The sequence below is a fragment of the Rhinoderma darwinii genome, chromosome 5 (genome assembly GCF_050947455.1).
Source record: "Rhinoderma darwinii isolate aRhiDar2 chromosome 5, aRhiDar2.hap1, whole genome shotgun sequence".
NCBI lineage: Eukaryota > Metazoa > Chordata > Amphibia > Anura > Rhinodermatidae > Rhinoderma > Rhinoderma darwinii.
The window spans coordinates 225,733,511-225,760,189 of record NC_134691.1 but is presented as its reverse complement, the minus strand read 5'-3'; the positions used below and the strand labels follow the sequence as shown (position 1 = coordinate 225,760,189).

The following is a 26,679-nucleotide window of genomic DNA, read 5'->3' as shown; positions in this document are numbered from 1 at the left end:
TGTTATAACGCTGCTTTAAAAACTGGGGACTATGTGGTTGGCTTGGGTCAACTTATGATAATTAAGGATTGGTGGGACAACATGTATTGGTGGAACAACATGAAGGTAAGTATCCTAAAAAAAAAAAGTACAATAGATTAAATAACCAGTTAATTTCAAGTTATGCTTAGCGGGTCACTTTAAATAATACAGCATATTTGGGAACTGCATAAATAACAATTCTCTAATTTGGTGTTTTTATTGAAAAATGTTCTCCTTTAGACTGTGTTCACGCGTTCCAGTTATACTGAATTTTTCCAGTGTGTTTTGTAACGCAATTTCACCTGACATTGCAACCATCATGTGATGTAATGACTGCGACATCATACCAGTACAGTTGGGCTGAAAAAATGCACTCCATATAGTATTCAAGTGAAAAAAGAGGTGTTTTATTCTCCCATAATAATGCTAGGGGTTGAAACATCGCAGAGAGAGAGAGAGAGAGAGAGAGAGAGAGAGAGAGAGAGATAGATAGATATACACATTGCTTAACTGTAGTCTTACCTTTTTCAAAATCTCTGTATTAAGCAATGTAAGAACATCAATGTTTTGGGTTTCTTCTTTTGCTAGCATTGTAAAGTTACATTCCACCTCTAAACATGGCCAGTTTGACTTGTCACAATCCTAAAAGATATTAAGTATATGTTTAATCAGGATGAAGATATAATATACACCAGAAGCATTCCGGTAAGAGGGGTATGCAGGAAATGAATATTGGCGATATATACTGAATGGCCACCTTGTTAGAGACACCTGCCCATACACAATTGGAGCTTCCCTATTTGGAAATAAAATATGTGACCCCAGAGTGCAGCATAAAATCAAGTAAGCAAGTTTTCCGTGGATTAGTTTCTGTGTAAATACAGATTAGAGTTAGAAAATCGAGCGATCTGAGCAACTTCGAACAAGGCATGGTCATCAGTGCTAGACAAGCCAGGGCCAGTATTTAAAAAACTGCCAACTTTGTGGGAGTTTTTCTTGCAACCCTGACGAGAGTATACCAAGAATGGTGTGATATCGGAAAAACATCCAGCAAAAAGGAACTCCTGTGGACATCAACAAACGTTCTGAAGAACAGGCGGTGCACAGTTAAGCATATTGCAGCCAAATACAACGTTGGTGCTCCAACTAACGGGTCTGAATGCACATCTCTTTATTCCTTAGCGCGGATGGGCTATAACAGCAGGCGAACAGCTTGAGTACCATTGCAATCTAAGGGGAACAGAAAAACAAGACTCCAGCGGGCAAGAGTGCAAATATTGAATTACTGAGCAGTGGAAACATCGCCTGGTCAGGTGAATCGAGATGTCTGTGGCACAATGCTGATGGAAGGGTCAGCATTTGGCGCAAGCAGCATTAATCGATAAACCATTCATGTCAGGGGTCAATAGTTCAGGCTGGTGGAGGTCGAGTAATGGTGTGAGGAATATTTTCTTGAACAGTAGGGATAACCTAACCAATGTGGCCGACCAAGTTTATCCCTTTATGGCAGCTATGACTGAAGGACATTTTAGCAGCAACTGCGAGAAGCTATCCTGGCTGCATGGGCCAATATTCCTGCAGAACAATTTCAACATCCAGTGGAATCTATGCCACGACAAATTGCTGCGGTTCTGAAGGCCAAAGGAGGTTCAATGCGCTACTAGATGAGTGTCTCTAATAAAGTGACTATTCAGTGTATATTAATCCAGAATGATTGTTTATTTGGGTTTACTTTTAGATGCACAGATTATTCATAATGAGCCTTTTGCCCTTTTCCACTAATATGTTTTTCTGTTATGTGCTAATAGTGAGTAGCATTATATTCTGTAATCATGTCATATTTCACGACAGTATGTGTACCCATGATGCTTTGATAAAAGTGTTCCTTTTATTTCAATCAGAAATTATGATCAGTTAAGATTCCCTCCTCTAATATAAGGTGTATTGTTATTTTTAGCCAACATTTTTTTAATTCTCTATTGGTTCCCTTTACATATAAGTGCTTACAAACCCAGAACAGACCTGTATATACTGTACATCGCAGCAGTTTATGAGCAAATTGAATTTTCAGTGTGGATGCCTCCTTGGACACATTAAGGGTAAGGCCACACATAGCAGCTGCCGGACGGCTGAGGAGTGGGCGTGAGGCAGCCAAAAACAGCGATATCATGCAGTTTTTCTGCAAATTGGTGCAGTTTTTAAATTGTTTATAGCTGCATGCTGTTTACCTGCAGAACCGCAAAGCTATTAACAATCAACTTGAAAACTGCACCGCTTTGTGGTAAAACTGTCAACCGGCTTCTAAGTGTGGCCTTAACCAAAGGCTACTACCGAGGCTACAAAGGTTTTTAGAAGCACAAACACACTATTAAAATTGCTAGCGATTGATCGCCTCCCCTAAGAGTAATGCTATTATTAGCTGATAGTAGCGACTTTTTTTTCCCTCGAAAAAACAATTAATTGTCTTAAGTAGTTGTATTTAGTGTTTAACATTAAAAAGTTGCTCAATTACACTACTTAATTTAAAATGTAGTAGCTAAATCCTTATATTCTGTTGTTTTTCATTCTATGGGCGCAGACAGAAGTGGATCAAGAAAATGGATGATATCACTGTAAATATTGCTTTTATTTTTTACTTCAATGTTCCGTAAATTAAAACAATAAAGATTTATGATTTAGTAATCTTTAGTAGATGTGTCACAGATAATAGGAAAAAAAACAACAGGCATACAGTACTCCAAAATTAATTGTTAAATCCATTATAATAGTGAGCTTTCCCAAGGCAGACTTGAGAAGGTTTATAAATAATGTCTCAGAAACAAGTATCTATACTATGTTAATACTCATTATTTGAGTGATGTCCAAAACATTTTAATTCAAATGTTCCGTGGCTCATAAAATAATCGGCTAGAGACGCATTTTCAAATACCCTGTTAATGAATTGTGAATTAAGAATTCTTAACTATAAGCCTGAGCAAAGAGCAAATTCTAAGAGCATCTCTACCACTAAGGGACCTGGCAAATATGTGCAATTGCATGGTCAGCCCATTGTTGTCAACGGGCACTATGTCATTTTCCCTTTTAGCGGAACTGCTAGGAAATTGGACACTTGCTTCCAGGTTCGTTGGGGGTGCACTTTTAACAAAAAGGAACTGTCCAAAGTGGACATGCACTTTAATCGAGGGGTTTACCTGTTCAGGACCCTTATCTACTAACCAGCTACAAAGACTGTCTCTATGGAAGACATAAGAAGTTCGTGCAGTATGCGGACAACCCATTGATTTCAGAGACAACTGTGTAATGCTTAGTTTCCTCTGCGGTGTGGTTTAATAATTCTGCCAGGTTTCCTCACATATTACTACTGACTGGTGGGAGTAACAGCAGCAGAACACCCTGAAATTATTTTATCATCAGGAGACAATTCTAAGGCATAGTCGACTATTATAAAGAAAAATGAAAATCTGTTGTTCCGCTAATTTTCCTATTTTTGTCAATAGAACAATGAATTCTAATGGACGGCTATACCTCCTTTGCTACGCTATACTTCGACCTTCGATTTGTTGAGAACAGAAGCGTGTGATGCCTTAAAGTACAAAATATATACGAAAGATCTTAATCCAGAACTGAATTGTCTTAAATAATCACATTTACTACCTGAAGAAGACATGTTGTCACATATCACCATTAGTTGTGCATCTCCTATGTACCACTACCAGATACATTGCTAGACATGAAAACATCTATAGAATTTTTTTTTTAACCTGGCATATCTTTTGCTGAAATATATATGACATTACAACCTATTAATTGAATAAAGACTATTAGAAAGACTTCATCTTTTTGCTGCCTTAGTTCTTGAGAAAGAGGATGAATATAAGGAATTATCTGCAAATGGCTGCCTTCATTGTGCGAATAAGGCAAGTCAATGTTCACATCTGGGAAAACCATGAAGCTCATACCCTTTGCTATAGGGCAAGAATACAATTGTAAAGCCGGCGGTTTGCAATTGCAATCATAACATCTCACACTATGCCTTTCAAATACTGCCACTACTAGATAATATCAGAAATATTTTGACAAGTGGATAACTGATGTTGTAAAAATATACATATTTTTACTTCTTAAAATCTCAGAAAGAAATAGGAACAGGAAGAACGACATACAAACTACAGCTGAGAATAGGTAGCAGGCCTGACATATTTTATTATTCCAGACTACTCATGAGAGTGAAGAACAAATTCTCCACTGTGTCTATTCATTACAATGTAAATATTACTTGTGAATAATGGCAACTAACCATGTGAAACAATCTGGAAAGGTAAAAAATGAGCTCTTAAAGAGGCTCTGTCACCAGATTTTGCAGCCCCTATCTGCTATTGCAGCAGATCGGCGCTGCAATGTAGATTACAGTAACGTTTTTATTTTTAAAAAACGAGCATTTTTGGCCAAGTTATGACCATTTTTGTAGTTATGCAAATGAGGCTTGCAAAAGTCCAAGTGGGTGTGTTTAAAAGTAAAAGTCCAAGTGGGCGTGTATTATGTGCGTACATCGGGGCGTTTTTAATACTTTTACTAGCTGGGCGTTCTGATGAGAAGTATCATCCACTTCTCTTCAGAACGCCCAGCTTCTGGCAGTGCAGACACAGCGTGTTCTCGAGAGATCACGCTGTGTCGTCACTCACAGGTCCTGCATCGTGTCGGCCACATCGGCACCAGAGGCTTCAGTTGATTCTGCAGCAGCATCGGCGTTAGCAGGTAAGTCGATGTAGCTACTTACCTGCAAATGCTGATGCTGCTGCAGAATCATCTGTAGCCTCTGGTGCCGATGTGTCCCCGCTCGTCTGACACGATGCAGGACCTGTGAGTGACGACACAGCGTGATCTCTCGAGAACACGCTGTGTCTGCACTGCCAGAAGCTGGGCGTTCTGAAGAGAAGTGGATGATACTTCTCATCAGAACGGCCAGCTAGTAAAAGTATTAAAAACGCCCCGATGTACGCACATAATACACGCCCACTTGGACTTTTACTTTTAAACACACCCACTTGGACTTTTGCAAGCCTCATTTGCATAACTACAAAAATGGTCATAACTTGGCCAAAAATGCTCGTTTTTTAAAAATAAAAACGTCACTGTAATCTACATTGCAGCGCCGATCTGCTGCAATAGCAGATAGGGGTTGCAAAATCTGGTGACAGAGCCTCTTTAAGCTAATGTGGTCATAAATTGTCTTATGAACTTACAGAAATGTTGACTTTATAGAATGTTAATTATACACATATTAAACTATTGCAGCATGCTGTGCGGTTTTGTCTGGCAAAGATGATGGAATCTGCGGTGGAGGACCCAAATGGAGATTCTGACGCAGATGTGAACAGAGCCTTACTTTGTCACTCACTACACAGGACATTATAACAAATTGATCAGTTTTGTTCCTGGACTTGTGAGAAAAGTGCATTACAAATGTTTGTTATTGTTATTCTACCACTGCTGTAACTGTTCATCCCTTTTGAACCCTTAATGACCGGGCCTGAAAATGCCGTAACCCCTTAAGGACACGGCCAATTTCTTCAAAGTATGATACTTTGATTTTTGCAGGATGATTTGTACTTTATGCAGCTGCCATTTTTTTGGGTACATTTACATTATCGTTTAATTTATATACATTTTTTTATTTGGAAAAAATGCAGAAAAAAAGCAGTTCCGAGGCATTTTTTTTTTACATTTTTTTGCACCATACACCAATAATCATAAATAATGTCATTTATTGTACAGTTTGTTACGGTCCTGGCGATACCAAATATGTATATTATGTAATGTTTTGGGACTTATATTTTGCAAAATGTATTAATTGTAAAAAAAATGCATTTGTGTGTAGTTTTTAACTGATTTTTTTTGTATTTACTTTTTTTAAAATTAATTCCACTTTTTTTTAATCCTATAGGGGGATTTTTATTTTTATTTATTAAATTTAATGTACTGGCATATATCTACATGCCAGTACATTATCTTGAGTACTGATTGTACACAGGCAGTTGTTAGGGCATACCTCAGGATAACTTTATTTAAAACATAATATTTTTACTTATAATGTATTAACAAATACTTGTATGCTAATACATTACACTGAGTCACTATGACACAGGCTGCTGTTAGGGCAATGCATAGTGTGCCCTAACAGTGGACTCGCTGAGAAGTCAATTATGTTATTGTGGGAAAAGCTGTAGATTATTTCAACATTTTTAAAACAATTTAGTCCAATTATGGGCTACAACTAAGATAAAGTAAATTTTTTTTTACATTTTTATAATAGCAAAATGCATTAAAACAGGTAATTCCACCATAGTTTTTACTCCATTTACCGTTTACCTTCATTGACAAAATAAATTGATGGTACTGTATGAGTACTGGGATACCCAATATGTATATTCTTTACGGTTTACTAATTTTTATTTAATAAAAATGATTTGAAAAATCATATTCTGTGACCCGCATAACCACCATGTAAAGGCACAGCTAGATGGGGACCAAAGTGGACACAAAGTACATATACGTGATTCTGCAGGAAGCGGTTAATGGAGAGTGGCCAAACATGAGCATCCAGTTATCAGCTCAAAACGAGGATCTGGTTTTCCCTGTTTTCAAGATCAGTGTGAATGCCAATGGGAATACCCTATTGATTTATCATATAGGAATTTATCAAATAAACATGCTATAAATGACATTCATAGGAGAAAAAAAACCATGTAAAGTATCATTATCATGATATCTGTAGCTGCATCCCCTGACAAAATATGTGAATGTAGTAACACTTTGAAGCTGGTTGAGAGGGTTACAATAGAATGTGAACTTTGCACTTATTTTTAATTCTGCACACCCAATCTTGTCTTTAATAGTGACATAAAGCAGAGGAGGTTCTCCACTAGGAGATGTGACCATTTCTTTAAATAGGAACTAAGCTAACACTGTCCTAAACCAAGGCACACAAACCGACCTGGTGTTCATTTCCACTAAATCAATGACCAGAATTGTAAAAACAAAGTTTATACATTAAGATCATACTAGCGTGTGCCCAGCTCATTTGATGGAACATATTTAACTTCCAGCCATTAGGGTTCTCTTTAGGGCACATTCAGACGTGGCGGAATTTCTGTTGAAGTCCGATGCAGACAGTCCGCAGTGAAATTCTGCAGCAGCCGTTTTTTACATTTCTTTCTATAGATTTCAGACGTTGCGGAAAATAACTGTGCGGAAATTAGGCTGCGGTGCAGAATTTTCCCTCCGCAGCATGCTCATTATGTTGCGGAGAAGCAGCGGGAATTTCACTGCGGATTTCAGCCTCTGCAATGCGAAAACTTAAATCTGTGGCAAGTCCACTGTGATATCTGCAACGTGTGAATTACCTGTCAAATATGTAAGGGCACGTTCAGACGTGGCAGAATTTTTCCGCTGCAAATGTTGGTGCAGATTTGGGGCAATTACGCAACGAATCTGCACCAACATTTGCATATTTGACAGGTAATTCAGACGTTGCAGATATCACAGCGGACTTGCCACAGATTTCAGTTTTTGCAATGCAAATGCTGAAATCCGCAGTGAAATTCCGCTTCTTCTCCGTAACGTCATGAACATGCTTTGGAGGGAAAATTCTGCACCACAGCCTGATTTCCGCACAGTTATTTTCTGCAACGTCTGAACTAACTTTCCTAAAAATGTATAGAAACAAATGTAAAAAATGGCTGCTGCAGAATTGTGTGAATGTGCCCTAAATGTTGGTGCAGATTCGCTGCGTAATTGGCCCGAATCTGCACCAACATTTGTAGCGGAAAAATTCTGCCATGTCTGAACATGGCCTTACAGTTAAAGAGGCTCTGTCACCAGATTATAAATGCCCTATATCCTACATAATCTGATCGGCGCTATAATGTAGATAACAGCAGTGGTTTTTATTTTGAAAAACTATCATTTTTGAGCGAGTTATTAGCAATTTTAGATTTAGTTTCTTAATGCCCAACTGGGCGTGTTTTTACTTTTGACCAAGTGGGTGTTGTAAAGAAGTGTATGACGCTGACCAATCAGTGACCAATCAGTGACCAATCAGTGACATACACTTCTGATTGTTCCAGCCCAGCTTCTTTCACTGCACAATCTCACTGTGCTGTGGATCACTGAAATGACAGTGGCCCCCCAAGTATGCATGTTTATGTCAATCCAAGTGGGAGTCATGAAAGTTGTCTCAAAATAATAAAAAGAAAAACCCCTGAAGGGAAACACATCGGGGTAAATTTCTTAAGGTCTGTGCGCCAGAATTACATAAAAAAAAGTTTAAAAAATTTCTCGCAAGCCTTATTTGTGAAAAAATTTGCAACTTTTTCCATTTTTTTTATGTGGGGCTTAGCAGAAGGGGGCGGTGCTTTCAGTGGTCTGAAAAAACATACTATAATTCACACTAGAATTTGGAGTAAATTATCTAAAATATCTATGCAAGCTCATAGCCGCCATGGATTTGACTTACTGGCTCACAGATGGCCAGAGATGTGCGAAATTAATTAAGAGGTGTGCGTCTCTTAATAAATTAAGCGCATCTTACACTAGTGCACTTTAGATTAAGTCTGGCGTATGAAACACTAATCTTAATAAATTGCTTCCAATGTCTCCTGTCCAACCCTCTGTTCAATACAGTTAAAAAAACAAACAAAAGAACCTATGATCCAGAATTGTATTCCAACTCCCAACTGCTCTCCCAGGCTTCCAGTACTGAAAGTGATAGTTCTGGTTCTTCACTAAACATTGTACATACAGCTTTGTCACTTGGCCGCCTTTGTGTTCCTCAAATATTATTAGAAACATTATTCGCGCATGAAAGACTCCCTAAGGCTGGATTAACACCCAGTGTTTACTCACATTTCCGGCGGAAATTTTCATGTTTTATTTGGGGGCCAAAAAAGCTGTTTCCAGATGTTACTTTAAAGTGTCAAGCAAAATATGAGAACAGAGTTTTGATTTGTGGTGTTTTGGTAATGTTTTTGGGATCCGAGGAGTCTTTTCTTAGAGCCCAACATGCTCTACGAAAGACATTTTTCTGGTGTTTTTTTCACAGTCTTCTATATTGAACTGTAAAAACACCAGGAAAAACTCATGTAGGTGTCACGGGGCCTACGGGTCCAAATCTTTCCCTCTTTTCCGATTGAGGATGAGATTTTTAAAACTAAATGGGAGGGTTTTGCTTCTGATTGCTCTAGAGGCTTTATGCACCTACTGTCCCAGGCAAACCAAGTCACTTTATGTGATCTGGAAAAAGAAATTGAAGAATTGCAAACTAATCTGAAAAATGACCTCTCCAACACAGAACTTGAGAAACTAAATGACGATCTTGATAGGGATTTTTCAAAATGGGAGCAGGAAATTCTTTCTGTTAAATCCTCTAAATTTCAGAGAGACAACAATGACTCTCAGCAAGGGAAGATGTACAGATGGCGCAATGGGCGATCTAGATCTTTCAGTAGATCGAGGTCTACATCTTTCTCATCTGTGATATCCAGTGATAATCTTGGAAGATTAAAACGCAATGATGAGATAACCACCCCTCAAGAAACCATCTACCCTCGTAGAAACAGGGAGAGACAGGTGGCAAGGCGTAAGGACAACCAGACATACCAACAGGGGAAGAAACCAAGGAATACATTAGAGGTGATTAATTTATCTGAGCATTCCCTCTCGGAGACACAACGTGATGTACTGAGTAAGGGACTGACATTCTCACCCTGTAATTCCTTTAACTTCTTTGCAGCTATAAAGGATCTATATCTATTCTCACGAAAATTAATCCTTAAAAAGTTACATAGTAGATCTGGAGTAGATGTGGGACTGAATAGTGCTCTGGAGAAAGAAGCAGTTAAGGCCCTTGAGGATCTGTTACAAGAGCAAATTTCTTCTGACCAAGGTAGGTTCCCAAAATCAATTATACCCAGATCATTGAGGTTCCCACCCTTGTCCATATGCCCACAAGTCGAGATTTTTACTAAGATGGTAATAAACGACTTTAAACGCATCTCGTCAAACAGGAAATTTGACAATTTAACTAAAAAACAACGTGATGCTTTAGAAGAACTAAAGGGATACGAGGATGTGGTATTCAAGGCGGCGGACAAGGGTGGGAACATCGTGATCTGGCCTATTGATAAGTATGAAAAGGAAGCATATAGACAACTTAGAGATAAAAATACCTATCTTAAACTTACTTATAACCCTTTGGGAACTTTTTCAGTAGAGTTATGCAAAATTCTCACGATGGCCCATGAGCAGGGAATTATTCCGAAAAACATATTTTCTGGACTAATGACACAATACCCAAGAATTCCAACTCTATATTTCCTGCCCAAAGTTCACAAAGATATGACAGACCCCCCGGGACGTCCCATAGTGTCAGGGATAGGCGGACTGTGCGATCCCATCTGTAGGTTCATTGATCATTATCTAAAACCCTTGGTAGAAAGCTTACCATCTCACATCAAAGACACATCAGATGTTTTAAAAAGAATCGATGGCATCAATTTAGATGCTGATATGATCCTGGTGACAGCGGACATTGAGTCTCTGTACACCAGCATACGACATACTGACGGTTTAAATGCGGTACGTTTTTTTCTGGGGACGAGCAGCTGGGACGGCCCCACTTGTCGACTGGTTGTGGAATTACTGGAATACATCCTGACACATAACTTCTTTGTCTTTAAGGATGTATTCTACGTACAAAAACAAGGTACGGCCATGGGGGCGGCGTGTGCGCCGTCATACGCAAACCTGTTTCTCGGGTTTTGGGAGAGGCAGGTTTTCCATGATGGCGGCGCCCACGCCGATGACCATGTGCTGTCCTGGATGAGATACATTGATGATGTTCTATTTGTTTGGCAGGGGACAGAGACGCAGCTTATACACTTTATGCAATGTCTTAATGTTAATGACATGAACATAAAATTGACCTATGTATATGATCAACATAGGGTTGATTTTTTGGACATTAGCATTGAGGTTGACTCCACAGGCTGTCTCCAAACCGATGTCTTTAGGAAAAAGACGTTGGTTAATTCCTTACTCCATGCCTCCTCTGCCCACAGCCGGTCGACGATTGGTGCCGTCCCCACTGGTCAATTCCTGAGAATGCGACGCATTTGCTCATCTGAAGCAAACTTTGAGAAACAAGCTACTGATTTAAAAGAAAGATTTTTGGACAGGGGGTATAGCCATAGAAGTATTAAGAAGGGCTATAGACGGGCGCAATCTACGAGCCGGAACTCTATTTTACATTCCTTTGGAAAAAAGAAAAGTGATGACATCCAAATTCGATACATCACTACATACAATAACCAGTGGTATACGATGAGATCCGTGCTAGAGAAACACTGGCCAATTCTGCACTTAGAACCCGCGTTGGCAGGCAACCTTTCCAACAAACCCCTTATGACAGCTCGACGAAGTATGAACTTGAAGGATATGCTGGTAAGAAGCCACTACGTACCAAGACAGTGCAATCCATTCACATCAAGCACCCCTAGACATGGTTGTTACCCTTGTGGCGACTGCCTGTCCTGTAAGAATCTGGTCCGCACAACTAAATTTGTATCAATGATTGACAACAGGGAGTTTGAAATTAGACACTACATCTCTTGTAGTACAATGAATGTCATTTACTACGCCACTTGTGCCTGTCAAAAAGTATACGTGGGCCTAACGTCAAGACAATTACGTGTCAGAATACGTGAACACGTACGTGACATAGTGGCTGCAAGAGATGTGGATGACCTCACACTCCTTAAGACCATCCCTAAGCATTTTAAAATACACCATGCCTGTGATCCCAAATCATTTAAGGCATGGGGTATTGATAAAGTTCTCTCTGGGATTCGAGGCGGAGACGTCAAGAAACTGCTAGCCCAGAGGGAATGTAAGTGGATAGTCACCTTAGGTACTATGGCCCCTGTTGGTCTGAATGAGACACTAAGTTTTGTGTCATTTCTATGAACTCTCTGCCTATATGTATTTTTAATTTGTTTTTAACTGTATGTCTACTAATATATGTTTTTGTTCTATTTAGTCATTTCCTCTGTTGCTGATCATGTATGCCTTAGACCATCTGTGAATGTGCCTTCCGGGATTCTGAGGGATTGAATTTGGGCTTAAGAGACTCTCCAATATCTTATATTTTATATTTAATTTATACGGTGTTGATATGTTAATAATGTATATTCACTTCTTGATAACATATTTTGTTATGTGACATCTCCTGTATTGTATTATGTATGAATTATTTTTCTGTAGTAGAAAACTTACCTTTTACTTATCACCATTATACTCTTTGTAATTCACTCTTTATATTTATTTGCATATAACTTTGGTATCTCATTAATTGCTGCTATAAATAAATTTTGTTAGCAAGCATCTTATTTTGTTTATTTTTGATACCATGATTATAGGTTTTTTTCTGTAATTGTCACTTATATTAATAATCACCTCTTTAATATATATACTTTTTAGCTCATTTATTATGAGACTTTTTCACATGTTTAGCTTACAATCTGTAATATTTTATTTTTATTTTTATATTTTTATATTTTCATGTCTTTCTGTAGTATTACCTTATTATTATATTTTTCTGCAGGAATGTTTATTTACTCTAGTACTGATTACATTATCGTGACATGGATTGATATAATTATGATATCTGCTTCTCGTATGTCTGAATGATCTATACATGTGATAGATTTTCTCCGGTATATTTGAGTTAGTGTGACAGTCCCATTGAACTTGTCCGCGAATAAGATAAACGGCACTTATAGTGGCCTAATTATCTTTTTAGTGCTAGATTGAGTCCCCTTTTCCCTACCTTACTCTGTTCTTCATCCGTGTGTGTCAGTTCTGTCATCGCCGGGACTTGCCTGGATTGTTCACTGTACGCGTCTGCGCGTGCGCGGTTTCCGGAGCCGCGCATGCGTGGTCGTGTCTTGACGGCCCGGAGCTTAAGTATCGCGATGCCTTTTCTTTGGACGCGCACGGCGGAAGTCATTCCCCTATTGGCTGATGAGCTCAGCTGACCTTGTGACTTACAGCATAAGAGGCGTAATCTAAATGATTAGGAACATACCCCTTGAAAAAGCCATCCACGCGAAACGCGCGTTGGGGTTTCTCCACTTCTGGGAGTCACCATATTCCTGGAACGATATGGGTCAGTACTAGCGGTGTTTCTTTTGCAACCTTAAATATACGACTATTGATTGATACATTTACTTCTTTAAGCTTGCGATAGGTTTAGTTGCTAAACACTTATGTCCACTAATGTCTACTTAGACAGCAGGTTTTGTCGTACTGAGATTTTCTATGCCTAACTACTAGGTTCCTTATCTTTTTCATGCCTGTTACTAGACCAATCGCTCTTTGCTGATATGTACCGGTATTGTGTATGGTTATAATTAACCCTCATTTTCTCTGTATCTATCGTTTGCAAATCGCTTAGAACCACTGTTATAAACTAACAACCACTGATATAAACTGTTGTTTGTATTGTTTTACCTCTATGACCCATGTTCCTCTCCCATACTTTTGGAGATATACAGTCTTTTTTGATTTGTAGTCTATTTTTAATTGTGTTACTTGTATTGTCCAATAAAATATATATTTTTCTATGCCATTTGGCAAATTTACATTTATTGATAGTTTCTGACTCTTTCTTTCTCTTGTGCTTAATCAGTGACCAATCAGTGACATACACTTCTGATTGTTCCAGCCCAGCTTCTTTCACTGCACAATCTCACTGTGCTGTGGATCACTGAAATGACAGTGGCCCCCCAAGTATGCATGTTTATGTCAATCCAAGTGGGAGTCATGAAAGTTGTCTCAAAATAATAAAAAGAAAAACCCCTGAAGGGAAACACATCGGGGTAAATTTCTTAAGGTCTGTGCGCCAGAATTACGTAAAAAAAAGTTTAAAAAATTTCTCGCAAGCCTTATTTGTGAAAAAATTTGCAAATGTTTCCATTTTTTTTATGTGGGGCTTAGCAGAAGGGGGCGGTGCTTTCAGTGGTCTGAAAAAACATACTATAATTCACACTAGAATTTGGAGTAAATTATCTAAAATATCTATGCAAGCTCATAGCCGCCATGGATTTGACTTACTGGCTCACAGATGGCCAGAGATGTGCGAAATTAATTAAGAGGTGTGCGTCTCTTAATAAATTAAGCGCATCTTACACTAGTGCACTTTAGATTAAGTCTGGCGTATGAAACACTAATCTTAATAAATTGCTTCCAATGTCTCCTGTCCAACCCTCTGTTCAATACAGTTAAAAAAACAAACAAAAGAACCTATGATCCAGAATTGTATTCCAACTCCCAACTGCTCTCCCAGGCTTCCAGTACTGAAAGTGATAGTTCTGGTTCTTCACTAAACATTGTACATACAGCTTTGTCACTTGGCCGCCTTTGTGTTCCTCAAATATTATTAGAAACATTATTCGCGCATGAAAGACTCCCTAAGGCTGGATTAACACCCAGTGTTTACTCACATTTCCGGCGGAGATTTTCATGTTTTATTTGGGGGCCAAAAAAGCTGTTTCCAGATGTTACTTTAAAGTGTCAAGCAAAATATGAGAACAGAGTTTTGATTTGTGGTGTTTTGGTAATGTTTTTGGGATCCGAGGAGTCTTTTCTTAGAGCCCAACATGCTCTACGAAAGACATTTTTCTGGTGTTTTTTTCACAGTCTTCTATATTGAACTGTAAAAACACCAGGAAAAACTCATGTAGGTGTCAGAAAAAAATAACACAATAAAAAAAGCCACAAAAACACATGTAAAACATGCAATTAATGTGATTAAAACACTCAAAACAAGTGTAAGGCTGGGTTAACATGACCTATTTTCAGGCGTAAACGAGGCGTATTATGCCTCGTTTTACGTCTGAAAATACGGCTACAATACGTCGGCAAACATCTGCCCATTCATTTGAATGGGTTTGCCGACGTACTGTGCCGACGACCAGTAATTTACGCGTCCTCGTTTGACAGCTGTCAAACGACGACGCGTAAAATGACTGCCTCGGCAAAGAAGTGCAGGACACTTCTTTGAAACGTAATTTGAGCCGTTTTTCATTGAAGTCAATGAAGAACAGCTCAAGATTACAGGCGTCAAAGACGCCTCGCATAATGCGAGGAGGAGCTTTTACATCTGAAACGACGCGGCTGTTTTCTCCTGAAAACAGTCTGTCATTTCAGACGTAAAAGGAAGCTAGCGTGTGCACATACCCTTATGAGGGAGGAAGGCTGTAACCCCACATGAAGTTTTTGTGGGATTAACCCATGAAGTTTTTATGGGTTAAGTAGACACAGGGATCTACTTAACCCATTTATATGTAAATTTGCAGGAGGGAAAGGGAAGAATAAAAATTTAGGTTTGGGGATGAGGGAAAGAAAAGAATTGGCTGGAAAAATCTAAGGTGAGTGGCTCCATAGGGGTTGTATCTGCCAACTACTTCCCTATACTCTACCATAAAAATGAACATGTATGCACAGTGGCTCATTGCAACATCTGCATGTTGTATGTTCTCTCTGGTTTTCCTCTGGGTACCATGATTTCCTGCCACAGTCCAAAAACGTACTGATAAGTTATATGGTTTTCTATGAAATTGGCCCCAGTGTGTATCTTTATGCATGATAGATAAGGAATTTAGGATGTGAGACCTATTGGGGACAGAGTCTAATGTGAGCGATGACAAATTCTGTATAGCGCTGCGGTCAGATGGTCAGGTGATCGCAATATGCAAGTGAGACAGGTTTTTTCCTTGCAGTAGTGTAACAATGTCTTTAATGCTACACAACGCCACCTATGTATTACAGTACATTTTCTGACACTCATGTCCCTTTTTTTGGTTCGCTTTTAGGTTGTCTGCTATATTGAGGGACCCTTGTATACACCATTGGTTTGGTGTGAGGTTTGTTTAGGTTGTACCATTAGTATATGCCTTCTAAGAAAGTATATTACTTACCAACACTTTTCGGCCTGATTTTTTAAAGAATGAAAATATTGTGTCAAATATGTTTTCCTTTTCCTGTGGAATCACACACGGTGCTGGATTTTTGTGGAACGTACATTGTACTTTGTCTTGCGCGATCTAAAGAGAGAGAATTATATTGCATTGTTTAGTTTGTGTTGTAAAGTACATTACAATGCTTTACTATGGTCCATATTTATTAGAATTTCAAGTTCTTCAGTCCTTATCAAAAGCTAATCCTGAAAAACTGTAAGAAGCAATAAAACATTATAATATCACTGGGACATCTTATCCAAGTTACTACAGCAGCATAATCAGTTATACTAGTATATGGCTATATTCACACAAGCATACTGAGATAAACACATACGGATAGAAAATACAAATTGTTTTGTTTTGGCATTATTATTATTGATTGTATATTATGTCAGTAAATATATTGAGTCAGATTTACTTCTGTGTCTGCCTCTAGAATGTGTCGAAAAATTTGCCACATTTTGCTGCATCTTCGCACAAAGAAGGTGGGGTTTAGCAGAAAGGGGTGTTGCTTAAATGTGCCAAAACTAAGCCAACCAAGAGTTGGTATAAGAATGAGAAAAGTTTATATCATGTCTAGCAAGATGCATCAAAGTTTATGCTTTCTAAATCTTACACAGTATAGTAAATCTGCCCCATTGTCTTAGAAGTTCTTTTTATCAATATTGTCAAGTGGATTTTCGCCAATTTTGCAGTTGGTCAATGAATTGATCAATACAGACATAATAAAGACGGAAAATATGGTCGATGCAGATTTTCTACAGGCTCTACAGGTTCCATTGACTTAATATGGCCTCCAATTGGGAATACTTTGCATAAAGAAATGTACACTGTGTATAGAAATGCAGACAGGCTTGTGATCAACTTTATTAAATAACATGGACTCTGTATTTGGGACATTTTAATTGTAATACTAAGATAGAAGCAGTATTTGACTGTATGATAAAGGTGGTTATACACATGAGATAGCTGTCAGCAGAGCGCTTATTCGGCTGACAGCTACAGTATTTCTCTCAACCTCCCATAAACATCCAAACATACATGTTTTTGGGCCCGCTACATTGACGATATCTTCTTGATCTGGCAGGGTACGTCTGAGCAGTTGCAACAATTTATGGCAGAATTGAATCTGAATGATCAGAATATTAAACTTACATACAAATGTGACCAAAAACAAGTAGATTTTTTGGACATCAAAATCCAATGTGATGAGAATGGCGATGTCCAAACTGATCTTTTCAGGAAAGAAACCTCTGTGAATTCTCTTTTACACGCCACCTCTGCACATCCGAAACAAACGATTGCTGCTATTCCCACAGGTCAATTTCTTAGATTAAAACGTACTTGTTCAAGGGAAGAAGATTTTATAAAACAAGCTAAGGACCTGGAACATAGATTTATGGATCGGGGTTACAGCAATCGATGTATTAGGAAAGCGAAAAAAAGAGCCCAAGATACGGAGAGAAACAAACTCCTACAACCAGCGGTTCGAGCAAATAAAATCAATGAGGTGAGATTCATCACGCCATATCATTCCCGCTGGGAAGAGATGAAGGGCCATTTAAATAGATATTGGCCGATTTTGAAAGCTGATCCGATACTCAAAAAATATTGCCTAAATTTCCTTCTGTAGCCTACCGTCGTGCTAAAAATTTGAAAGATCATTTGGTCCGCAGTTTCTATACCCCAGTCCCACAAGGAAAAAAATTCTTTGGAACTAAAGGCCCTAAATGGGGCTGCTCCCCTTGCGGAGACTGTATTTCATGTCCCAATGTTGAACGTGCAGTAGAGTTCACGGACTCTGAAAGAAATAAAACATTCAAAATCATGTGGCACATTACATGTGCGACACGAGGAGTGGTATACTATGCAATATGTCCTTGCAATAAAATTTATATAGGACTGACCACATGGGAATTTCGAATAAGAGTCCGTGAACATTTACGGGACATTGAATCCGCTAAGGAGGTGCATGAAGCCGATAAAATAGAAAAACTTAAAAGGATTCCACGTCATTTTAAACAGCACCATAACTGTAATTCCAGATTACTGAGGGTGCGAGGAATAGATCATGTGGAACTGAATATAAGAGGTGGAGATCTGATGAAGAAGCTGCTAAGGTTGGAAAGCAAATGGATCTGGACTTTGAGGACCATGCAGCTGGGAGGCTTAAACGAATCGCATGGGTACACTTCGTTTCTCTGATCACTGTGTATGTGTTTGTGTGGCATCATTTTTTAACTCTGTGATGTAATTAATGTTTTTTGTGATTTTAACATACATTTTTATTTCTTCCTAGTTCATCAGACATAGATATTCATGAAATACCATTGATGTTCAGAGATGCATCAATTTTGTAAAAAAAGAAACCATATTAACAATGATATGTTATACTGATTTATATGATGGGAAAAAAGTTTTTACCAACTACTTGTTTACTAATCCCCATGGTAATATGTATATGGCAGTGCAAAATAATGAAATGCACAGACTTTTAATGAATAATTTTTAAATTCAATTAATTTGTTGCGCGATTGCACTTTAGTCTCTTAAATGTAAAATTTTTGTACTCTTAATGTTGGCACTATTGTTATATATATCTTTTTAATATTTCTTCACATGACTATACGTGCATATGATGTGTGTACGTATATATTCATATATAATTATTTATCACTAGTTAATATTTATCTATTTATTTTCTGTATATCACTTTGCACATATTATATCACTATGGTCAGCACATGTGTTTTTCATATGTGTATGAATAGCACTTATATATGTATGTATGTATACGTTATATATTTATTTATATATATCTTTATATATATTTTTTTTACAATGTATAATATAAATTTTGATCTGTCACATGCATATATACACATATATATATGTATATATTTTATATATTTTTTATGCACATTATATTTATGTAATATGGTTTATTTTCACATTTAATTACTATTATGACTCTGTATACCATAAAAACTTTTATATAAAGTAACGTGTTCTATATTCTAATGTAATAGTTCTCAATATACATATGTATATATGTGTGTTTTTTAATGTTCTGTGCTCAATGCCCAAATGATCTTGTTTATGTCCAAATAATCTTTTGGTTATGCATAATTATGGTAGGGGATATATGTATAAGTAGTGAATATGGAACTTCTATCAAATATTGTGGAGCTCTTTTTTATATATATGTCGTATTTGGTAGATTCATTGTAAACATACCTCAATCAAGTGCGCATGTGCTGGCGTCCCTAGCAACTCACCACGAGTCGGCATCTTGATGTGCACGTGACAAAAGACGCTGCTGTGATATCATCATGCGGCATACTCATCACGCATCACATGATGCCCACACCATGTGATTTTTGCCTATCGACAAACGCGGACATGACGCCAACATTTGATTGAGGTAAATACTTGGTGCATTACTTTCACCTGGCCAATCGGTCTCTGATTGGCCTCTATGTAAGATAAATAGGAAGGATATACTTGTAGGTGCCACCCCCAGACGAAGGCGGAAGCCGAAACGCGTTGGGGCCGGTCGCCATTCTCTAAGTCTCAGCCACATGGGTTAGTACTTTCTTATCCATTGCTTGTTGTTCTTGTTGCTCGGAAGATATACATACAAATTGCATTTAGCACTTACATATGTATGAATATATCTTTGGATATAATACTCGTTATTGGTCCGTTGGTTACCTAATCTTCAGTATATGTTATTAACATCTTTCCTATGTATCCTCAAGCATCAGAACACATTATTTGCAACTAGTGTACCCTACTACATTCACACTATGCTATATGCATTTGTTTTGAGGTATACTCTAACAAGCTTATATTCATATGATCTTATTTGTTGAACATTTGACCCTTGTTTGGCGGCCATGCTTTTATTTGTGATTCATTTTTAGAAACACATATGTGTAACCAGTATAATATTGTTGTGTAATAAAAAGATTATATATATTTTTTGACTTATAGACTCCATGGTCCTTTTCTTGTTTGGTCTAATATATTTTGGGAGTACAGTCGCGTTACAAGGGAGGATGTATTTTGCTAGATGATGCAGTATGTATGCCCTGTGTATAGGATTTATTATACATGTTTAGTAGTGGCTTATCTCCCCCAACAACAAAGGAATGTACATATTGAAATCCAACAGGCCTAATTCTTTCCCCCAAAATCTGCTATCAGGGGACAATCAGGTGTCTGCCATAGAAATGAGATGGGTATCCAATCCTGTCTAAATTGGCAGGATCGGTCTATTTTGATATAATGTGTATGGCTAGCTTTAGTCAATGTGACAACTGCAACAGTCCACTAAAAAATCACTAAGGCAGCTAAGGAGCCGGCATAAAATATATAAATGTAGTCTAAATATTGCATTCAAAACAATTTAACACCACCTCATGTTGGTCGCACGGAGTAACTGTCACAGAAAGGGAAAATGTGCCCGTCCTATTACTTTATGACTAGTCCTTTAACAGCAGGGAGATTAATTAGATCCATCTGACGCCACATAGTAGCTTGCAGCATTTCTATATCTGTATACATTGTGCATACCAGCACGCAAGTTTATGGGGGATCTAGTTCAAATGGTATAAAATGAGAAATGAAAACATACTAATGAAAATAAAGTGCAGTTTGATGTTTAGCGCTCCACCTCCAATTAGCGACAGTGGAAATCGTTTTTCTAACACGCGTTTTCCAGACATGCTGAACTAGTCATAACAAAATTATAGAAATTACAAAAACTCTACAGTAAAATACTTTTAATCCAGCAACCAATATTCCTGAAATTCTGATAATCTGTCACTAGTTTCCAGGATAGAACTGCAAGAATATCAAGAATCTCATAACACCAATGCTGAATGTGTTCTGAACGGAGATAAGGCATTTAGATCGCGAGCCACACTGGGGACAGGGAGCAATGGCAAATTCTGCTGTTTATTGTTTACAGAACTCTTTCGAATAAAAAAAGAAGTTTGATAGCTTAGTGTAAGCATTTTATTTTGGAATGTCGTTCTGTAAACAACACTTACAATTACATTTTATATACTTTTCAATGACTATCGGATAAGGTACAATATTTAAAAATCTGCATTATGAGAAGCCCTGGTAGGACTGGAGCTGCAAATTGTGATCATAGAAGTCTCGTAACTTTATGACTATTCCTGTCTTGTGATTAGGTAACGAGGAAAGTGTAGTCATGGCAGGTTGTAACTGTCCATTTTGTAAATAGTATGTGTCAAAATTGCCAAAGTAATGTAAAGTCAACTTTAGTCTTCAGTTCCTCAACGGTTGGTCTGGGACCAACTTAGTACAAAAAAAGAACAAAATACATATTTGGCACTCTAGCATTAGTTTTGTAATACTCAGTACATAAAACTATGATTTTTTTCACATTTTCTTTTATGTTATTTTCGGAGTGTTAATCAGAAAAGATGTTTAGGGTTGTAGATAGATTCTTGGCTACTACTACAGTTTGAGACTTGAAATATAGGTTCTCTTTACAATTTTGAACTTGTCATTCTCTCCTCCTTCTCTGGTCAGGGCGAATAGCATATGAAATGGGCATAATACTCATGATTTATAAAAAAAACTGGCCACCATGGTCTACTATGTAAAGTGCCTTGCAAAAGTATTCACCCTCCTTGGTGTTTCTCCTGTTCTACTGCATTACAACCTGAAATTAAAATGGATTTAAAATTTGACTTTATAAAGCAAATTGTTAAAGTGGAATTTAAAAAAGGCCTTGTTTAAAAAACAAACAAACAAAAACCTATAAAATGGAAAAGTTGTGAGTGCAGACGTATTCACCCCCTTTGCTGTGGAGCCCCTAGATAAGTTCTGATCAAACCGATTAACTTCAGAAGTCACATAATTAGTTGAATACGATCCCCTGTGTACAATCAAAGTGTCACATGATCTGTCACATGATGTCAGTATAAATACACCTGTTCTGAAAGGCTGCAAAACCACTAAACAAGCAGTATTAAGACCAAGAAGCTCTCTAACAGGTCAAAGACAAAGTTGTGTAGAAGTATAGATCAGGGTTGGGTTATGAAAAAAATCCTAAACTTTGAACTCCGACAGAGCACGATTAATTCCAAAACAAAATGGAAAGAATACGGCCCAACTACAAATCTGAAAAAAGGAAGCCACCCACCAGAACTCATAAACCGGGCAAGGAGGGCATTCATTAGAGATTCAACAAAGGCACCAACTATAACACTGGAGGATCCAAAGATCCACAGTGGAGATTGAAGTATCTGTCCATAAGAGCACTATAAGCTGAACACTCCACAGAGTGGGGCTTTATGGAAGAATGGCCAGAATAAAAAACTATTGGAGAACAGAAAAACCAAGTTTTCATCACCGCTGATTTAGGCAATTAACTTGCGATCGCCGCATTTAGGGGGTATGTAGCACATCAGCAGCCCCCATGCAAATGTGGGGGTTGTTGATGCTTGTGATGGCATCCGGAGGCCTGGCAACGGCCTCCGGGTCTGCCATGTATGGAAGCCTATGAGGACCAGTCTCTGGCTGGTCCTTGTAGACTTAGGGCGGATTTACACGAGCGTGTGCGTTTTTGTGCACGCAAAAAACGCAGCGTTTCGCGTACGCAAAAGGCACTTAACAGCTCCGTGAGTCATCACATAGGATGCGCGGCTGCGTGATTTTCGCCATCATTATGACACTCTGTTTGGATGTTTGTAAATAGAAAAGCACGTTTGCAAACATACTTTTGACTGCTGTTGCGCAAATCACGCGCGTCCCACGGAAGTGCTTCCGTGTGGTGCGCGTGATGCGCGAAAAACGCAGAAATATAGGACCTGTCGTGAGTTTTACGCAGCGGACTCACACTGCGCAAAAATCACTGACAGTCTGCACTGCCCCATAGACTAGCATAGGTCCGTGCAACGCGCATGAAAAACACGCGCGTTGCACGGACGTATTACACGTTCGTGTAAATCCACCCTTTGTCAGAGTGACTGTGAGGTCACACTGACAGTTGGAATACATTACACTATTAGGTAGTGTAATGTATTCTAGCAGTGATCAAAGCTACAGGTATAAAAAGAAAGTGTAAAAAGTGAATTTTTTTTTTTATATAAGTCTCTTATTATAGGAAAAAAATGAAAATGTTAAAAAACAGTACACATTTTTGGTATCACCGCGTTTGTAACTACCCAAACTATAAAACGATGTTATTTTTCCCGCACGGTGAATACCGCAAAAAAAATAAACGAAATACAATACCAGAATCACTATTGTTTGGTCACCACCCCTCCCAAAATATAGAATAAAAAGTGATCAAAAAAGTCGCATGTACCCCAAAATAGTATCAATAAAAACTACAACCCGTACCGCAAAACACAAGCCCTTACACCACTTTTTTGACTGAAATATAAGAAAGTTACGGCTCTCAGAATCTGGTGGCACAGAAAATAAATTATTTTATAAAAAAGTGATTTTATCGTGCAAACGCTGCAAAACATAAAAAACTATATACATATGGTATCGCCGTAATCATACCGACCTGCAGAATAAAGTAAAACTGTAATTTTTAGCACATAATGAACGCCGTAGGAAATAAAGAATTTAAAACGCCAAAATCACTGTTTTATGGTCACCTTAGCTCTAAATAAAATGTAATAAAAAGTGATCAAAAAGTTGTATGTACCAAAAAATGAAAACAGCTCGTCCCGCCAAAAATAAGCCCTCACACCGCTCAATCGACCAAAAAGTAGTAAAATATAAAAAAAAAAAATATATACATTTGGTATCATCACAATTGAATTGACCCGCAGAATAGAGTTAAGTTGTAGTTTTTACCACACGGCGAAAGCAGTAAAAAAGAAACCCAAAAGTCAATGGAAGAATCACAGTTTTTTCCAATTTCACCCCGCAAAGAATTTTATTTTCGGATTCCTAGTACATTATATGGTACTTTAAATGATGTCAATAGAAACTACAACTCTTCCCGCAAAAAATTAAGCCCTCACACCGCTCTATCGATGGAAAAATAAAACAGTTATGGCATTTGAAAGGCGGGGAGTGAAAAACTAAAATGGAAAAGCAAAAAAGGATCAATCATGCAAAGGTTAATTAATTTCTATTAAAAAAACACAATTATTACCACATGTGGGGTGTTGTCATACCCGGGAGAGATTGTGTTACAAATTTTGGGAGGTTTTTTAGTATACAAAAATGTTGATATTCATTTTCACTTTCTAATTCCTCTAAATTCTGCAAAAAACCTGTGAGGTCTAAATGCTCGCTATACCCCTAGAAAAATTCCTTTAGGGGTGTAGTTTCTAAAATGGGGTCACTTTTGGTGAGTTTCCACTGTTTTGGTCCCGGCGTTGCAAACACGACATGGCACTGAAAACCAATCTAGCAAAATCTGCGCTCCAAAATCCAAATGGCGCTCCCTCCCTTCTGAGCCCTGCTGTGGGTCCAAACAGCAGTTTATTACCACATATAGGGTATTTCGGTAATCGAGAGAAGATGCTTCACAAATGTTGGGGGGCATTTTCTTGTTTATTCCTTGTAAATATTACAAATTTCTATGTTTTTTCAGAAAAAAAAGTAGATTTTCACAGACGAACTCCAATAAATATAGCAAAATACCTGTGGGGTCAAAATGCTAACAATTCACTTAGATAAATTCCTTGAGGGGTGTAGTTTCCAAAATGGGGTCACTTTTGGGGAGTTTCCACTGTTTTGGCACCACAAGACATCTTCAAACCTGACATGGTGCCTAAAAAAAAAAAGCAGACCCCCAAAATCCTGTAGGTGCTCCTTTGCTTCTGAGGCCGGTGTTTCGGTCCATTAGGACACTAGGGCCACATGTGGGATATTTATAAAAACTGCAGAACCTGGGAAATAAACATTGATTGCGTTTCTCTGGTAAAACCTTCTGTGTTACAGAATTTTTATTTTTTTTATTACAAATGAATTTCAGCAAAAAAAAATAAAAATGTGTAAATTTCCCCTCTACTTTGCTTTATTTCTTGTGAAACGCCTAAAGGGTTAAGAAACTTTCTGAATATTTATATTATTGTAGGACAATACCTTATTTAATATCGTCCTCGTTATTGTCCAGATTACAAACGGTCCTTATGCAATTCATTTGGAACAATAAGAGAGCGAGGGTGGCTAAGCATCTATTGTTTCTAAGGGGGAAATATGGAGGACTGGGAGTTCCAAACCTAAAAGCGTATAATGTAGCGGCCATAATGGATCAGATGAGACCAAGTTGGATTTCTTCTGAACAACCCCTATAGTCTCAATTAGAAGACGCAATGTTTCCTACATTAATAATGAAGCATTTTATGGTAGCCACATACTTAGGGGCTAAAACACCACCTATGCCTCTACGATCGATGTCGGATTCTCTACAAGTTTGGGGTAAATATGTATGTAAAGAAAACTGGATCCATGTGCCATTGACTCAAATTCCAACCCAAATTATTGCAATCTTTCTCCCTCACATCGCGATTACTCCATGGCAGGAGGCTGGTCTTGAGTGGGTTTCTGATTTTTTTGACGGTGGTACGTTTAAATCTTTTGAGAATCTTGCAAATACATATAGCATCTCCTCTAGATATTTCTTCCAGTATCTTCAAATACGGCATCTAATGCAATTCGTAAAGTTTCCACCGACTCCAGAAAGTTTTGGTGCCTTTCACAAATTCATGTGGGCGAGGTCAGGTCATGGTAAAGGTCTGACAGGTAGCTATGACCTTATTCTTAAGATGGGGAAAGGTGGGAGAACAGTGTATATGACAAAATGGGAGGGGGAATTGGGGACTTCCTTCCCTATTGAGCAATGGATTAAAGCATCTACATGGCCATCTAAACTGTCCAAGTGTGTGAACCATATGGAATTAATGAAGAAAATCCATCTCAGATGGTACCTTACTCCTTCTAGTATGGTGCACATTTTTCAGGGGTCTTCTAGAATGTGTTGGAGGGGGTGCGGACTCACGGGATCTCTACTACATATGTGGTGGTCGTGCCCTATTATTGCTTCTGTATGGACAGATACATTTAATCTAATTTCAGAGGTATCAGATTCACAGGTTAATATCAATCCTTGCTTAGCAATTCTAGACATCTCGCTTGATGACATTTCACCGGACAAGAGATTGGTCATACACCATATCCTAATTGCTACTAGATTAACTATAGCTCAGTCATGGAAGTCCCCAGCTTCTCCCAGTATTGCTGAAGTTACTCGGAGAGTAAATATGCAATGTCATCAGGAAACATCATTACTATCACAGGTTCATACTCATCACCGTATTGGGGTGTCATGGGAAAGGTGGTTACAATCTAAGTATTTCAAGTGAAGCAACAGGATTGATTTTGTCAGGGGTATTCTTTCCTTGGAGGCAATGTTTATTTCCATGTTTGTATTTACATGTAACATTGACAGATCTCGAAATGTTTAGAGATCTTCACATTCCTGTTATGTTTTTGTGATGGAAAATTCAAATAAAAATCTATTGAATAAAAAAAAAAAAGAAACTTTCTGAATACTGTTTTGAATACTTTG

At 38.0% G+C, this 26,679-nt stretch overlaps 1 protein-coding gene and 1 long non-coding RNA gene across 2 annotated transcripts in view; one reads left to right on the top strand and one right to left on the bottom strand.

The window, feature by feature from the left end:
* The window catches only part of LOC142651830 (uncharacterized), an 83,480-nt gene extending 79,648 nt beyond the window's left edge, over window positions 1-3,832 (top strand). The window contains exons 6-7 of the long non-coding RNA XR_012847718.1: window positions 2,600-2,633; window positions 3,519-3,832. This is a non-coding gene — a long non-coding RNA (uncharacterized LOC142651830). The remainder of the gene's footprint in view (window positions 1-2,599; window positions 2,634-3,518) is intronic.
* Window positions 1-26,679, bottom strand: part of ITGA9 (integrin subunit alpha 9) — a 492,766-nt gene that overhangs the window by 41,376 nt on the left and 424,711 nt on the right. The window contains exons 24-25 of the mRNA XM_075826987.1: window positions 16,056-16,181; window positions 544-663 (exon numbers count right to left, since the gene is read on the bottom strand). Of these exons, the coding sequence (XP_075683102.1) occupies window positions 544-663; window positions 16,056-16,181 (246 nt within the window). The remainder of the gene's footprint in view (window positions 1-543; window positions 664-16,055; window positions 16,182-26,679) is intronic.